Below are 16,689 nucleotides of genomic sequence, written 5' to 3' on the forward strand. Positions count from 1 at the left end.
TATGGCTGCCTGGAAAACAATGCATAGGCTATAAAAATGAGTCTGAATGGAGATGCTACAATAACTAGTTGGCTTCATCTATGTAAGTCTGTGTTTATGCACATTACCAAGGAATCTTATCCTGTCCTCTATTAGTGCATGTCCAGGATGGAAAAACAGGACTTAGGGATCCATATTAAAATTCTAGAAAAATCTCTCCATTTTGCCTGTTTATCTTAGTCTACCAAAAGAAAACAGAAGCTAACCAGAAATAGTCAGTTCCAAAGATATGGCAGGATGAAAATGAGTTTGAACTTTATAAGTCAAAAAGGAAGAAAATGTTCAAGGAATAATGAGGCTTTTTAAGGAGACCTTGAGGCCAGTTTAAACAGACTCTTATGACCTAATCTGGGACAATTTGAGGACCAAATAAAGAATAATAGACTGTAACACATTGACTACAATAGGAACTCATTAGTCCATACCAATATAAAACAATGTGTGGAAATAGAGAAATGAGAATATTATTTTCTTTACAAGAGAAAGGGAAACTTCAAATGTAGATCAAATAATAGAGTTATAAAATCACAATAAGCAATCATCTGAGTAAAATTAATTCAGGTAAAAAGCACTAAGGGAGGCAAAAACTAATGAGAGAATTTGAGTCAAGATCAGGATTTCATATACCCTTAAATGTTTCTCCCCAAATATTAATAAAGGAAACAAAACTAATGGGATTGATAGACATTTATTACTAATGAGATGCAATAAAAAGAATATAATATTGGTGCTGTTACAACAAAATATGCACAGAGTAAATCCAGCTTGAGAGATGATTTACAAAATGATAGACTTCTTTAAAATAGTGTAAAGGAAAGGTTAGGAATCATCCATTTGAAGAGCAGTAGAAAGAAAGAAATTGGTGCAATATGTGAACTGTATTAGATATTTTTGCTGTAAGGGACATCATTGGTACAACTGGGAAATCTTACTGAAAGGTATATGGAATTTGTCTCTGCTATTCATGAAATATTTTATGATCTGAAACAGTTTGATACTTTTTCCTCAAAGAAATAATTTGAAAGAGACTGTCGGAGAATACAGCACTACTACTTTCCAAGAAAACAAGGATGCCTATCCAAATATCACCAAAGTGTGTACATTTGATTGTTATATGCAGAACAATGACACTGAAACTTTCAAGTATAAATTAGTATTACACAGAAGCTGTGAACTCGGAATATAATCATAAATTAAATAAAAATAAAATTACCAATCACTAATGTCCAATTCTGCTAAAGCTTTTCCTCAATTATATCATTATGAAACTAGTCAAGTGTTAATAACTGTCCATTTCTATTTGTTATAAAAAAAATGTTGAAATGACACTGAATTAGGCAGCGTGCATGTTCACAAAGAGAATGAAGGAAACACCGTTGCCTAAGCAGTACCTGAAGAGACCCAACCGTGGCACCATTCATGTGAGTCCAAAACAGCAAGGTACATTTTGGTCCCGTGAGTGAAATGACAGGAGTGAGGATGTCGGCCAGGTCACCAAATTTCCCGTTTGAACTGTCAGCATACAGGTACCAGCCATCTGTGGTATTTCTGTGGAAAATATTTACCAGAGTAAAACAGAAGAAGAAGATCATAAAACATAACACAGCTTGTCACTGACCATATTTTATTATTGTACTATTTCTCCAAAAAGTGCAAAGTTTTATAGGATAATTATGGTCTGTCACCATCATCAGCAATAATTCTACCATTTTGATTTTGAATTCATGGTCCTTGTAATGAGATCCATTGGTAGAAGGTGTATAAATTATGGTAAAGACTGAAATGACCAAATTAGTAATAAAGTAGTTAATATTTTTTAAACAATGGTATTATGAATATCCTCATCTGCCTTTAGAACTAATTTTCATGTGGGTAAATGAGTCCCTGAAACATGGAAAACCTCTAGAGGAGGCATAAAAGAAGAAAATATACAAATAAAAAGGCATGTAAAACAGAAATAAAACTGGAGTTCAACTCATAAGTCTAAAAGGGTTTTGGTTCAAATTTATTCTCTCCCTATTAATCGAACAGGTAATTTTAAAGAGTGTTTTTCCTTTCCTAGGCCCAAAGTATAAAAAGGAAAAAAATATAAACAATTAAATAGAAATGAACTCTTGCAATAAAAGACAAAAAGTTTACACCCCTACTTTAACTATCAATTGGAAAAAGAAATAATAAAACATTAAGACACACTAGGTTATACACAGGCTTTTAAAGTATTAAAGAAGCAATTCTTCATATTTTGAGACCAACTCTCTTGTTCTCTTTCTTTTATTAACTTGATTTCTTTCCACTTTCTAACATAAATACAGTTGCTAGATATGCACAGTTTAAGCTTGCTATTTACTAAATTCATTTTAGTTTGAAAGTTTTATCAATTTTTTGAGAAATGTGAATTATTAATAGCAAATGGGAAAACAGACATATTCATTCAGTCATGACATATTTATTGAGTGTTCAGCCTTACCAGACTTGCCAGTGGCTATCCAAGTCACTGGGGATATAATTGTCTGCAAAAGATTTGACGGGGTCTGGCCTCTAGCCTTGTCATTTACTAGGCAGGCAACTTCGGGCAGGCTAACTTCTCTGAATGTATCAAGTTCTACATTTTATAAAATGGGATAGTTCTATGTAAGATCTTAAGAATTAGCATTAAATATGTGGAACATCTAACGAAGTACCTAGTTGATCTTAGCATTAAGTCAATGGGAGTTGTAATTTGTACTTATGTTTATGTCATTAGTTGTTACTAATGAAATAAGTTTAGTGTCCTACAAACCACAGAGGGTATGAGTCTAGACAGTTAAGAGGCAGAATTATTAGGATTACTATGTTAATTTGTCTTTATTGCATCTCAATGAAAAAAATCACTTTTCACTTTTTATTTTTTGTGGACTTAATATCCCAGTATCCCAGAGACATCAAGAACAAAGACAGACTTAGACACTCAAGCATGCAGAAGTAAGATCAAGAAAACAACCTTACACATTTCTGTGTACATCATTCATTTAATCTGAGAATCTTTAAGTCACTCTCAGACTTATTACAAATTTAAAGATTTTATTATAAAAATGATTTTAAAGTAACTAAAAATCTTCTAAGATACAGCTTGAACTGTCCATTCCTCTCTAATTTTAATGCCATCACCTTAAAGCAAACTCATCTCATCTCTTGCCTAGAATCAAAACTTTGCAATGGGCCTTCCCATTTCCACTTTTGATTCACTGCATCTACTCTTCACACATCACTTGGAATAATCTTTTGAAAAGTAGAAACTGGATTGTATTATATCCACAAATCCACTCCTTCAAATCTACTAATGCTTTGTAATGAACTTAAGATACAATAATAATATTTAATATGTCAAATAAATCTTTATAATACCTTTTCTTTGCCTCCACATGGGATGGGAGTTGAGAAGAAATGTGTCCCATCAACTCTCCTAAACCAGTACTGCCCAATTCCAGCAAAGCACTGTGTATGTGAATTGAAGGTCTCCATGTTTAAATGTCAGTTCTTCACCAATTGATACACAGATCTATCAATATCCCAACACACTCACAACAGAATTTATTTATCAGAAATTGGTAAGCTAATCCTAAACTTCATATAGAAATATGAAGAGAAAGCAATGAACTGTCAATATTATTTAGAAGGAGTATAAAGCTGGTGGACTCAATCAGACTCATTAGGAACATGTAGTAACCAAATGATATGGTATGTTTGTGCTTTGATACTAAACATCAAGATAATGGCAATACACAGACCCTCACCAGTCAGTTTGCTGGCTCTTCACCTTGAACTTCCCAGTCTCTAGAACGATAAGAAAGAAATGCCTCTTGCTTATAGGCTACCAGCGTGTGGTATTTGTTACAGCAGCCTGAGGAGCCTTAAGACATTAAGACAGCAAGAAAAGAAAGCCCACAGAGCTGGAAGAAATAATCCTATAACAGATCTTAATTTATCTGGACACTTATTTTAAGAAAAGTTTCTCTTCAAAACAGTAAAAAAAAGGATACTTTTTATTTATTTATTTATTTATTTTTTTAGTAAATGAACTGAAAATATTAGGTATCCATGAGGGGGAGAAATTAAACTTGATCTGTATTTCACAGTAGTCAAAAAAAAAAAAATTCCAAGTAGATTATATTTGGAGTATGGGAGGTAAAACAAGAAAAGCCCATGTAAGATAATATAACAATATGAGCATGATGTGGGAGTAAGTTCTTAAAAGTATATAAAAATCACTGACTATTAAAGGAACTATTGAAATGGAATCCTTAATTAAGGATTTCTGATTTCCATAGATACCAATGTGATGATCAAAAGGTCAATGAGAGAATGGGAGAAAATATTTGTACCACATTTAATGAAAACAATAATCACTGAGTGTTTCCTATATACCATGAACTAGGTCAAATGTTCATAATGTTTAGATATAGGTATGTATGTGTAATTTACATATACAAAGCAGGTAACTACATATATACATACAATAACTGAATCAGATATCCCATGATGTTAATATAGTTATGCTTCTGTTTGAGAGTAATATCAATTTTGTTTCCTATACCATTCTTTGTACAGGTTAGATCCTTAAAAATCTACATAAAAGAGTTGAAAATTATTAAAACACATGTATAAATAAAAAGAATAAGAAAGTGACAGAAATTGTAGACCAGACAAAATTATAGCTGTCTCTCAGCATCTATGAAGATTGATTTCGGGACCCTTGCTGCCCCAGTCCCCCGGAAATACCATAATCCCCAGATGCTCAAGTTCCTTATATCAAATGTAATCATATTTGGATATAACTTAAGCACATCCTCCTGTATACTTTAAATCACCTCTAAAGTACTTATAATATCTAATATAATGTAAGTCCTATGTAAATAGTCATTATACTGTATTGTTCAGGGAATAATGACAAGAAAATAATTCTGTTCAATAAACACAGATTATTTTTTCAAATATTTTTGATCTGTGGTTGATTCCTTGGATGTGGAAATCCTCACTTATGAAGAGTTGATTAACATTAAAAAAAAATTGGTCACTATTCCAGGCTGGGGCAAAAACAAAAACACAGCAAAAAAATGAAACAATACAAACGAAAAAACAATACAAACAAAAGAACAAACAAAAAGTACCCAGAAGAAAAGATTGAGTAAAATTAATAGATACAGAGACCAAGGAGGAACTAAGAATCTTAAAGTCATAGTTATGGCAATGACAAAAGTGATTAGTCAATGGTTCTTTAAATAGTGCTTTCTTTGTTAATTTCCTAAAAACTATACAAATGAAAAAACAAAATGTATGCTTCACTTCCCTAATCAAATGTCATTCTTAAAAATTCAGTTGCAAGGACAAATATAAGATGACTTATGAAAACAATGCTCTAAGAGTCTACATCCTTAAAATATCCCTTATGCCTGCAATGAACGGGAAAGGGGGAGATATGTCAGGAGATCAATTTGAAAAATGCAAACAGCAGAAGTGCATTTGTGTTTTTATATCAAACTGAGCACACAGCACCAATGTAAAAGTAAATCATTCGGTCGCCAGTGTTACAGGTATTAATTGGGGGCACATGATGTATGTATGATTCCTAATGGAAAAATGAAGAATTACACAAACATTGGCCTGTGTCTGGGATGAGATTATTCAAGCCTGTACCTGCAGAGGAAATCAGCTCCCCTTCTAGAAGGAGCAAAGCCATAATCAGCACAACCCACAGTGCCGTCACCCATAAAATATCAGTGTGTCTCTACCAACCTTCGAATCATCTTTTCTCATACAGAGCAGGAAAGAGGATGTTTTATAGAAACATATCTTTTCCTAATAAAACATATCATAAACCACATTGTAAAGTTTTTAAGAAAGTTGTGACTATGCTTTCAAATGTTTCAAAACAGCCAAGGTGATGATGTACAAGTCATTTTAAAAGTCATTATAAAAAGTATTTGATTTATAATGCATAATAATGTTTAAAAACCACCCTATAGGATAATCAATTTCTAAAGTCTTACAACACAGATTAAGTAAGTAAAAGATTGTTTTTTTCCTTAGTTGAGAATCTCCTGAGGAGTCATCCTAATTAAATTATAGGAGAAAAATACCCTGCATGGTCGAAATTGTTAGTAAGATCATTTAAGATTTGAGTTGTACACATACAGTAGAAGAGTGACATTCTCCAAACTCATTCTTTGGGTTGAGATCTGCCCTTTGATTCACCACAACACTATAGGTTCTTTTACCATAATTGTGTGGAAATGATCTACTAAAAGTTGCCAGAAGCTTTATTAGCTTCTTGAGTAGCAGAAAATATAAGGAATTTGCTATGGTCTGGATGTTCATGACCCCTAAAGTTCATTTGTTGAAATCCTAGTGCCTAAAGTGATAGCATTTGTGAGTACAGTCTTTGGGTTTATAGAATCATGGGTGGAACCCTCCTGATGAGCTTAGTGCCCATCTAAGAAAGGACCCAGAGAAGTAGTTCATTTCTCCACCACATTAAGACAGGTCTGGAAGGCAATGAAACAGAAGGTCCTCATCAGATATCAAATCTGTCTCTGTCTTGATCTTGGAATTCCTGACCTCCAACACTGTGAGAAATAAAAATTTGTTGTTTGTAAGTCACCCTGTTCATGGTACTTAGTTATAGCACTCTGAATGGAGAGTGTACAATGGTGCTTGTATTCTACTGGCTTCCATAGCGTAACCTTAGGATCTATGGTGGACCACCTTCATTGCTCCAGAACTTCTCCACACCCCTATGGCCAACACCATTGTGTGGGATGAACAAAGTCCCTGACCTACCATCTGCTGGAGTGAACAGGCCTCATAAACAAGCCAGACCAATTCCAGGTCTTTTGTGGGACTTTACAATGTAAATTAAGGGAAAAGAAATATTCTTATCAGTCCATATTGTGTGTCAAATCTCTTTACTAACTAACTCCAAACTCTCTATACCCTGCTGTGGAATTTCAGAAAACACAGGAAGGGCTTCCAGGTGCTCTTATTGGTCCTTTCTAAAAATAAACATCTGATTCTATGCTTAGAAATGTATAATACATCTTCACTGCCTCAGAGTGAGGTCCTTGAACTAAACTGTATGTAATTGGCATTCAAGTAAAAAAAAAGCATCATTGTGATAAGAAGCAATGTACTACGCATGCTGTCCATACCAGCAGATAGTTTTTTCTTTCTTATTCTCCTTCCCTCCTTTCCTCTCTCCTGTTTTTTTTCTTCCTTCCTTTCTTCCTTCCTTTTCTTCCTGTTTTAAAAAACCAATTAATTTATTTTTCTTATTTTTTTCTTCCTTACTTTTTTCTTTCTTTCTTGTTTTTTAATTTTTATTATAAACAAATGGGATACATGATGTTTCTGTTTGTACATGGAGTAACAGCATACCATTTGCATATTCATACATTTACATAGAGTAATGATGTTTGATTCATTCCGTTATCTTTTTCCTTCCCCCCCACCCCTCCCACCTCTCTTTTCCCTCTATACAGTCCCTCCTTCCTCCATTCTTGCCCCCCTCCCACCCCCATTACGTGTCATCATCCGCTTATCAGTGAGATCATTCGTCTTTTGGATGTTTGAGATTGGCTTATCTCACTTAACATGATATTCTCCAATTTCATCCATTTGGCTGCAAATGCAATAATTTTATTATTCTTTATAGCTGAGTAATATTCCATTGTATATATATACCACAGATTCTTTATCCATTCATCAATTGAAGGGCATCTAGGTTGGTTCCATAGTCTGGCTATTGTGAACTGAGCAGCTATGAACATTGATGTGGCTGTATCTCTGTACTATGCTGATTTTAAGTCCTTTGGATATAGGCCGAGGAGTGGGATAGCTGGGTCAAATGGTAGGTCCATTCCAAGTTTTTTAAGGAATCTCCACACTGCTTTCCAGAGTGGTTGCACTAATTTGCAATCCCACCAGCAATGTGTGATTGTACCTTTTTCCCCACATCCTCTCCAACACTTATTGTTGCTTGTATTCTTGATAATTGTCATTCTAATTGGGGTGAAATGGAATCTTAGTGTAGTTTTGATTTGCATTTCTCTTATTACTAAAGATGGTGAACATTTTTTCATATGTTTGTTGATTGCTTGTAGATCTTCTGTGAAGTGTCTGTTCATATCCTTAGCCCATTTGTTGATTGGGTTATTTGTATTCTTGGTGAGGGTTTTTTGAGTTCTTTATATATTCTGGAAATTAGTGCTCTATCTGAAGTATGAATGGCAAAGATATTCTCCCACTCTGTAGGCTCTCTCTTTGCATTGCTGATAGTTTCCTTTGCTGAGAGATGGCTATTTAGTTTGAATTTATCCCAGTTATTGATTCTTGCTTTTATTTCTTGTGCTATGGGAGTCCTGTTAAGGAAGTCTGAACCTAAGCCAACAAGGTGAAGATTTGGACCTACTTTTTCTTCTGTAAGATGCAGGGTCTCTGGTCTGATTTCAAGGTCCTTGATCCATTTTGAATTGAGTTTTGTGCAGGGTGAGAGATAGGGGTTTAGTTTCATTCTGTTGCATATGTATTTCCAGTTTTCCCAGCACCATTTGTTGAAGAGGCTATCTTTTCTCCATTGCGTATTTTGGCACCTTTGTCTAGTATGAGAAAATTGTATTTATTTGGGTTTGTGTCCATGTCCTCTATTCTATACCATTGATCTACCTGTCTATTTTGGTGCCAATACCATGCCGTTTTTGTTACTACTGCTTTGTAGTAGAGTTGAAGTTCTGGTATTGAGATACCCCCTGTTTCATTCTTCCTGCTAATGATTGCTTTAGCTATTCTGGGTTTCTTATTCTTCCAGATGAATTTCATGATTGCTTGCTCTATTTCTGTAAGGTATGTCATTGGGATTTTAATTGGAATTGCATTGAATCTGTATAGCACTTTTGGTAGTAAGGCCATTTTGACAATATTAATTCTGCCTATCCAAGAACATGGGAGATCTTTCCATCTTCTAAGGTCTTCCTTAATTTCTTTCTTCAATGTTTTGTAGTTTTCATTGTAGAGATCTTTTACCTCTTTGGTTAGATTGATTTTTTTTGAGGCTATTGCAAATGGAGTTGTTCTCCTTTCAGCTGTTTTGTCGCTTGTGTATAAAAATGCTTTAGATTTATGCATGTTGATTTTATAGCCTGCTATTTTGCTGAATTCATTGCTGAGGTCTAGAAGTTTTTTGGAGGAGGTTTTTGGGTCCTCTAAATATAGAATCATGCCATCCGCAAATAGTGACAGCTTAAGTTCCTCTTTTCCTATTCATATCCCTTTAATTTCTTTAGTCTGCCTAATTGCTCTGGCTAGAGTTTCGAGGACAATGTTGAATAGAAGTGGTGAAAGAGAACATTCCTGTCTTGTTCCCGTTTTTAAAGGGAATGGTTTCAGTTTTTCTCCATTAAGAACGATGTTGGCCATGTGCTTAGCATAAATAGCCTTTACAATGTTCAGGTATGTTCCTACTATCCCTATTTTTTTCAGTGTTTTGAGCATGAAGGGGTGTTGTATTTTGTCGAATGCTTTTCCTGCATCAATTGAAATAACCATATGATTCTTATCCTTAAGTCTATTGACATGATGGATTACGTTTATTGATTTACGAATGTTGAACCATCCTTGCATTCCAGGGATGAACCCCACTTGATTGTGATGCACTATTTTCTTAATATGTTTTTGGATACAGTTTGCCAATATTTTGTTAAGGATCTTTGCATCTATATTCATCAAGGATATTGGTCTAAAATTTTCTTTCCTTGATGTGTCTTTTCCTGGTTTGGGTATGAGGGTGATGTTAGCTTCATAGAATGAGTTTGGTAGGGTACCCTCCTTTTCTATTTCCTGGAATACTTTGAGAATTGGAATGCGTTCTTCTTTGAAGGTCTTGTAAAACACAGCTGAGAATCCATCTGGTCCTGGGCTTTTCTTGGATGGTAGATTTTTAATGGCTTCTTCTATTTCATTGCTTGATATTGATTTGTTTAAATCGTGTATGTCCTCCTGGTTCAGTTTGGGAGGAGCTTATGTCTCTAGAAATTTGTCAGTGTCTTTGGTAGTTTCTATTTTGTTGGAATACAGATTTTCAAAGTAGCTTCTCATTATGCTCTGTATCTTAGTGGTGTCTGTCATTATATTTCCTTTGCATCATGTATTTTCATAATTTCAGTCTTCTCTCTCCTTCTCTTTGTTAGTGTGGCTAAGGGATTGTCTATTTTGTTTACTTTCTCAAAGAACCAACTTTTTGTTTTGTCAATTTTTTGAACAGTTTCTTTTGTTTCAGTTTCATTGATTTCAGCTCTGATTTTAATTACTTCCTGTCTTCTACTACTTTTGCTGTTATTCTGTTCTTCTTTTTCTAGGGCTTTGAGCTGTAATGTTAGGTCATTTAGTTGTTGACTTTTCATTCTTTTCTGGAATACGCTCCATGCAATGAATTTTCCTCTTAGTACCACTTTCATAGTGTCCTAGAGATTTTGATATGTTGTATCATCATTCTCATTGACTTCTAAAATTTTTTTATCTCCTCCCTGATGTTTTTTGTTATCCATGTTTCATTCAGTAGCATATTATTTAGTCTCCAGGTGTTGGAGTAATTTTCCTTTTTTATTTTGTCATTGATTTCTACTCTCAGTCCATTATGGTCTGATAGAACACAAGGCAGTATCTCTATTTTTTTGCATTTCCTAACATAACATAGGAAATAACACATGGCATAACACATGGTCTATTTTCAGGAAGGTTCCATGTGCTGCTGAGAAGAAAGTGAATCCACTCGTTGATGGGTGGAACATTCTATATATATCTACTAAGTCTAGGTTATTGATTGTGTTATTGAGTTCTATGGTTTCTTTGGTTGGATTTTGTTTGGAAGATCTATCTAGTGGTGACAGCGGTGCATTAAAGTCACCCAGAATTATTGTGTTGTGGTCTATGTGATTCTTGAAATTGAGAAGGATTTGTTTGATGTACAGGGATGCACCATTGTTTGGGGCACAAATGTTTACTATCATTGTGTCTTCCTGATTTATGGTTCCCTTAAGCAGTATGAAATGTCCTTCTTTATCTCTTCTGACTAACTTTGGCTTGAAGTCCACTTTATCTGATATAAGGATGGAAACCCCCACATTTTTACTGAGTCCATGTGCGTGGTAGGTTTTTTTTCCCATCCTTTCATCTTTAGTCTGTGGATATCTTTTTCTATGAGATGAGTCTCTTGCAGGCAGCATAATATTGGGTCTTTCTTTTTAATCCATTCTGCCAGTCTATGTCTTTTGATTGATGAGTTTAGGCCATTAATGTTCAGGGTTATTATTGAGAAATGATTTGTATTCCCAGTCATTTGGATTATTTTTGGTTTTTAACTTGGCTTGGTTTCTCCTTTGAGTGGTTTTTCTCTAAGGTAGTTCCTCCCTTTGCTGACCTACATTTTTTTTTTTCATTTCCTCCTCATGGAATATTTTGTTGAGAACATTCTGTAGTGCAGGCTTTCTATTTGTAAATTCTTTTAACTTTTGATTATCATGGAAGGATTTTATTTCATCTTCAAATCTGAAGATTAGTTTTGCTGGGTATAGGATTCTTGGTTGGCAACCATGTTCTTTCAGAGCTTGAAATATTTTGGTCCAGGTCCTTCTAGCTTTTAAAGTCTGGGTTGAGAAGTCGGCTGCTATCGGTATTGGTCTCCCCCTATATGTAATCTGATGCTTTTCTCTCGTGGCCTTCAAAATCCTATCTTTATTTTGAATGTTATGCATTTTCATTATAATGTGCCTTGGTGTGGATCTGTTGTGATTTTGTGCATTTGGTGTTCTGTAAGCCTCTTGTATTTGATTTTCCATTTCATTCTTCAGGTTTGGGAAATTTTCTGATATTATTTCATTGAATAGGTTGTTCATTCCTTTGGTTTGTATCTCTGTGCCTTCCTCAATCCCAATATTTCTTAAATTTGGTCTTTTCATGATGTCCCATAGTTCTTGGAGGTTCTGTTCATGATTTCTTACCATCTTCTCTGTTTGGGCAACTTTATTTTCAAGATTAAGTATTTTGTCTTCATTGTCTGAGGTTCTGTCTTCCAAGTGGTCTAGTCTGTTGGTGATGCTTTCCATTGAGTTTTTTATTTGGTTTATTGTCTCCTTCATTTCAAGGATTTCCATTTGGTTTTTTTTTTTTTTTTTTTTTTTTTTTTTTTTGAGAATCTGTATTTTTGTTGAAATGATCTTTTGCTTCCTGCAGGTGCTCTTTCAGCTTATTGGTGTTGTCATTCATTGCCTGCATTTGCTCTCTTATCTCATCCTTTGCTTTGCAAATCATCTTAATCATGTATAATCTTAAGTCCTTTTCTGACACTTTTCTAACTTACTGTCATTGGATTCTATTACTATAGAATCTAGATTTGTTTGGATCATTTTCTTCCCTTGTTTTTTCATGTTGTTCATGTATCTTCCCCTCTAACAGTGCAGATCTGGGGTATTACAGATTTCCCCCTATAGGCTTATAGTGGCCCTATAGGTTTCCAAAACCCTTTCTTTAAGCGGAGATCAATATTAGTAGTGCCCAAATCAGACACTATGCAATCCTAGACCAAATAGCCCCTATGTGAACAATAACAAAATTGTCAGAATAAACAAAATGAGTTCAAATTTTCTTCGGTAAAACAAACAGGTTTGCAATAAGGTCTGCAGTTTCTAATGGAGGACAAAGAGGATGCAGAGGGATGTAGAATGTGGCTGTTAATGGGATAAGAAAAGAATATACAGAAGTTCTAGAAAATAGAAAGGGTGAGAGTATAATGAAAAGAAATCGGATGTTAGCATGCAAAAAAGGGAGAAAGAGACTCTGAGGGAACAGGTAAACAAAAGGAAAAGAAAGCAAGGAAAGTAAAGAAATAAAAACTTAAATTTTTTTAAAAAGGAGAGAAAAGAAAATCTACTGTATAATAGTCATATACTCATGAACCTCCCAGTGTTCAGTAGCCTGATGCTTGAGAGGTACCTGACAATGAGCTTCAAGCCTCCAGCAGGTGTCACAGGATGGGATTTGCCCCACCCAAAGATCGGAGCTATGGCTTCCAGGATTATCCAAGATGGCTGCTCTGGCTTGAAATGTGTTGGCAAATGGGGAGCTGCAGCTCAGCAGTGGACGTGGTCAGCTGGAGGTTCTGGAGACGGGATGCAGTTGGTCAGGCAGGGGTAGTGGAGGTCCAGTGTGTTTGGTGCGGTTGTGGGATCCTGGAGGCCAGGTGTAATCAGTCGGTCTGGGGTCCCAGTGATAGGGCGCAGTCAGTTGGTCTGGGGGTTCTGGCAGCAGGGAGCAGTCAGTCGATGTGAGGGCCCCAGAGGCAGAGAGTGATCAGTCGGGCTGAGGCTAGGACCCCTGGCTGTTGCCTCAAAATCGTGGCAGCCACGTGTAATCAAACCTGCAGGTATTGTAACAGTGAACTTCCAGGTAGCAGCAGGCAGCTGGTGCTCCACTGGTGGTTGGCGATCAGTTTGCTGACTGTTGTCGATCGGGAGGTGAACCTTGAGTGTTGGGTGATGGATAGGAGTAAGGCAGGTGATGGACAGGCGAGAGACAGGCAAATGGCGGATGATACACGCCTGACAGTGAGCAATCTGCACTCAAAAAAGGCTTCGATATGCTGGCAGACTCACCTCCTAGTGCTAAGTAGCTTTAAAAGCCTTATCTTTCTGAAGAGCAAGAGCCGGCAAGCGGGCCACCTCAGGTGTTCGCTCCTCCTAGCCCCAGGACGCAGCCCGTTGACGCTCCCCAGGGACTCGGCACCAAGTTGCTGTTGCTGCTGTCCCCAAACCCAAGGAGCACAAGAGCCGTGCTGCAGCCTCCCTTACTTTTTTCTTTCTTATTCTCCTCCCCTCCTTTCCTCTCTCCTTCTGTTTTTTTTTTTTTTTTTTTTTTTAATTCCTTCCTTCCTAGCAAGACCTTCCTAGTAAAGAAAGGAATGAATTAATTTTCATTCTGATGAAAGCTCTTTGTCTGTTACATACCTGTAACTAACAATCAACAGATGGTAACTTCAAATGCACTGGTCTATCACTAAGGTCAGAGAAATTTTTTCCATTAAGTAAAAAGTAAATATTTTAAACTTGGAGGGATTTATGATCTCTGTTACAACGATTCAACTCTACCTTTGGACCACAAAAGCAGCCAGAGAACAATGTTTAAAAGAATAATTACAGTCAGATTCCAATAAAATCAAATTTAAGAAATCAGGCATCAAGCCAGATTTGGTCCACAGGCAATAGTTTGCTCAACTTTTTTCTATGGATAAAGTCTCAACACATCAGGATCTGAGGAATGACTTTCTACACCACATGTGGGTTTAATTTTCATACATTACTTTATTCAGTCTCCTAGATTTATGCCCATTTCTTGGGTTCAGGACATTACTAAAAATACATCATGTAATTTCTATTCTCTGTGTCTCCCTTTAATTGGTCTTTCTTCTGGCACACTTAAAACCTTTGCTACTGGTCTTTCTTCTGCAATACTTTAATTGATCCTTCACAATATTATCTTCAAGTCTTAGATTACTAGACCCTAAATTCCTATACTCAAAATTACTTCATGCAAACTTACTCCCTCATCTAAGAACTCTGTAGTAACTTCTACATAATGTGGAAATGTAAATTTAATATGGAATTTAAATGAGGGTTGGATTTCTTAGTCAAAGTTATCTGAAAAACAGAATTGTATCACTGCACAAATCTGGGATAACATTCACTCATGCACACCACACACACATAGAATTTGATGTAAATATTTCTTCTAGAGATATGGACAATTGTCCACTAATCTTTCCTTGGATAATCACACACATGTATTTATAACCCTTATAAAAGTATAAATATTTTGGGATGTACAAAATAAACACAGAAATTAGTTTTTTAAAAAAATTCACTACTACCCTAATGTATTCAACCAAAAATACTATGCCTGGCATATGGGAAGCCTGTAATAAATATGTGTCAAGTAGGTGACTGAAAGAAAAAAAAACTAAACACTTATTATTTTCAGAATCACTTATATAACTATTAAATTTTAATAAAAGTTTTTGACCTGACTTTCAAAACATAGATCAGAGTAATTTGAATCATCAAGAACTTTTAAATATTTTTCAAAATTAAAAAAATATATATTTGGTTATCAGCAATGACTATGACAGAATTTATTCACAGTTTATTGTGAATCAAAATTCTATTTGTCAAACTTGAGGTTCCGCTTAAAATTTAGAAAACTGAAAAATGCACGACCTCACCCCTGAACAAAAGAATATCCTGATAACCTATAAAATCACAATTCTTCATACACTCATCAGAAATAAGCAACTGTCAAAAATCTAAGGAAACACTTGCTCTTTCAAGGAAACCCTGGATATAAATCATTTCTTACTGGGCAGACACCCAAGTGTCATACAAACTGTTAACATTTCCACCAAAATTTGAGTGAAGCCTAAAGCTGAAATGTGTGAGAACTCTTGGGAGTCACAGTCACCTGGAGAATTGGCAACCACTGACAGCCTCTTTACCATTAACCTCATGAGGTATTTATAAGAACTACTCAAGGCAGAGCAAGTAAATAAAGTTGTCCTGGAAGGTATAAGCTCAAACTGTTCTCTCCTGGAAGAAGGGCACAACAGCACTCACTTAGGACATGACAGAAATAAATCTATCAAATTTTATTATTAAAGACAGCATTACCTAACCAGGCACGGTGGCACACACCTGTAATCCCAGTGGCTTGGGAGGCTGAGGCAGGAGAATCACCAGTTCAAAGTCAGCCTCAGCAAAAGTGAGGCATGAAACAATTCAGTAAGACCCTGTCTCTAAATAAAATACAAAATAGGGCTGGGGATGTGGCTCATTGGTGGAGTACCCCCAAGTTCAATCCCTGGTAACAACCCCCAAAAAAGATAGCATTACCTCATCCCTTCAACTAACCAGGAAAATATGCATTGTAAGAATAAAACAGAACTTCATTGAACTATCTGCTTTCATTGAACTATCTTCTTTCCACTCATTTTGTAGTTTAGTAGTTTGAGTTCAAATTAAATATTTTAAAATGCACTATTATCTTTTAAACACATATTTGGTCTCATTCATTTTTGCAGTGATTGCTGGTGAAACAAAATACAGTATTGTTCCTACCTTCTAGGGGACTATAGATTTGTGGTTTTACAGGAGGAACCAACATATAAAGGAATAAATTCAACAGAAGTCTGTTTGAGAGGCTGGAAGTTTTGCTGTGAAGAGCCAGAGAGTATATATTTTACACTCTAGTCCATGGAGTCTTCATCACAACTACTTAAGTCTGCTTTTTGTGCTGCAAAACTAAGCATAGATAGTATATGAATGAATGGACATTTATATGTTATGTTCACTTAAAATGGTATTTCTAAAAATAGGCAGTGGGCTATATTTGGCCTGCAGGTCACAGTTGGCTGATTCCCTCTCTACTATGTAACAATGACTGTAATAATTATCTGCTCCTGTAATAGAGACACAAAGCAGGATACCACCAAGTGCCTTCAGATGTTTCAGTAAACAGTCTACAACTGACACAGCAAAGATAAATAAGGAAATTCCTATAAGGATGGGAACCACAGAGAAG

The 16,689-nt window shown here is 35.6% G+C and overlaps 1 protein-coding gene across 1 annotated transcript in view; it reads right to left on the reverse strand.

Moving 5' to 3' along the window:
• Nucleotides 1-16,689, reverse strand: part of Malrd1 (MAM and LDL receptor class A domain containing 1) — a 686,047-nt gene that overhangs the window by 403,148 nt on the left and 266,210 nt on the right. Inside the window, exon 22 of the mRNA XM_047521295.1 lies at nt 1,431-1,587. Within this exon, the coding sequence (XP_047377251.1) occupies nt 1,431-1,587 (157 nt within the window). The remainder of the gene's footprint in view (nt 1-1,430; nt 1,588-16,689) is intronic.

The sequence above is a fragment of the Sciurus carolinensis genome, chromosome 12, assembly GCF_902686445.1.
Source record: "Sciurus carolinensis chromosome 12, mSciCar1.2, whole genome shotgun sequence".
NCBI lineage: Eukaryota > Metazoa > Chordata > Mammalia > Rodentia > Sciuridae > Sciurus > Sciurus carolinensis.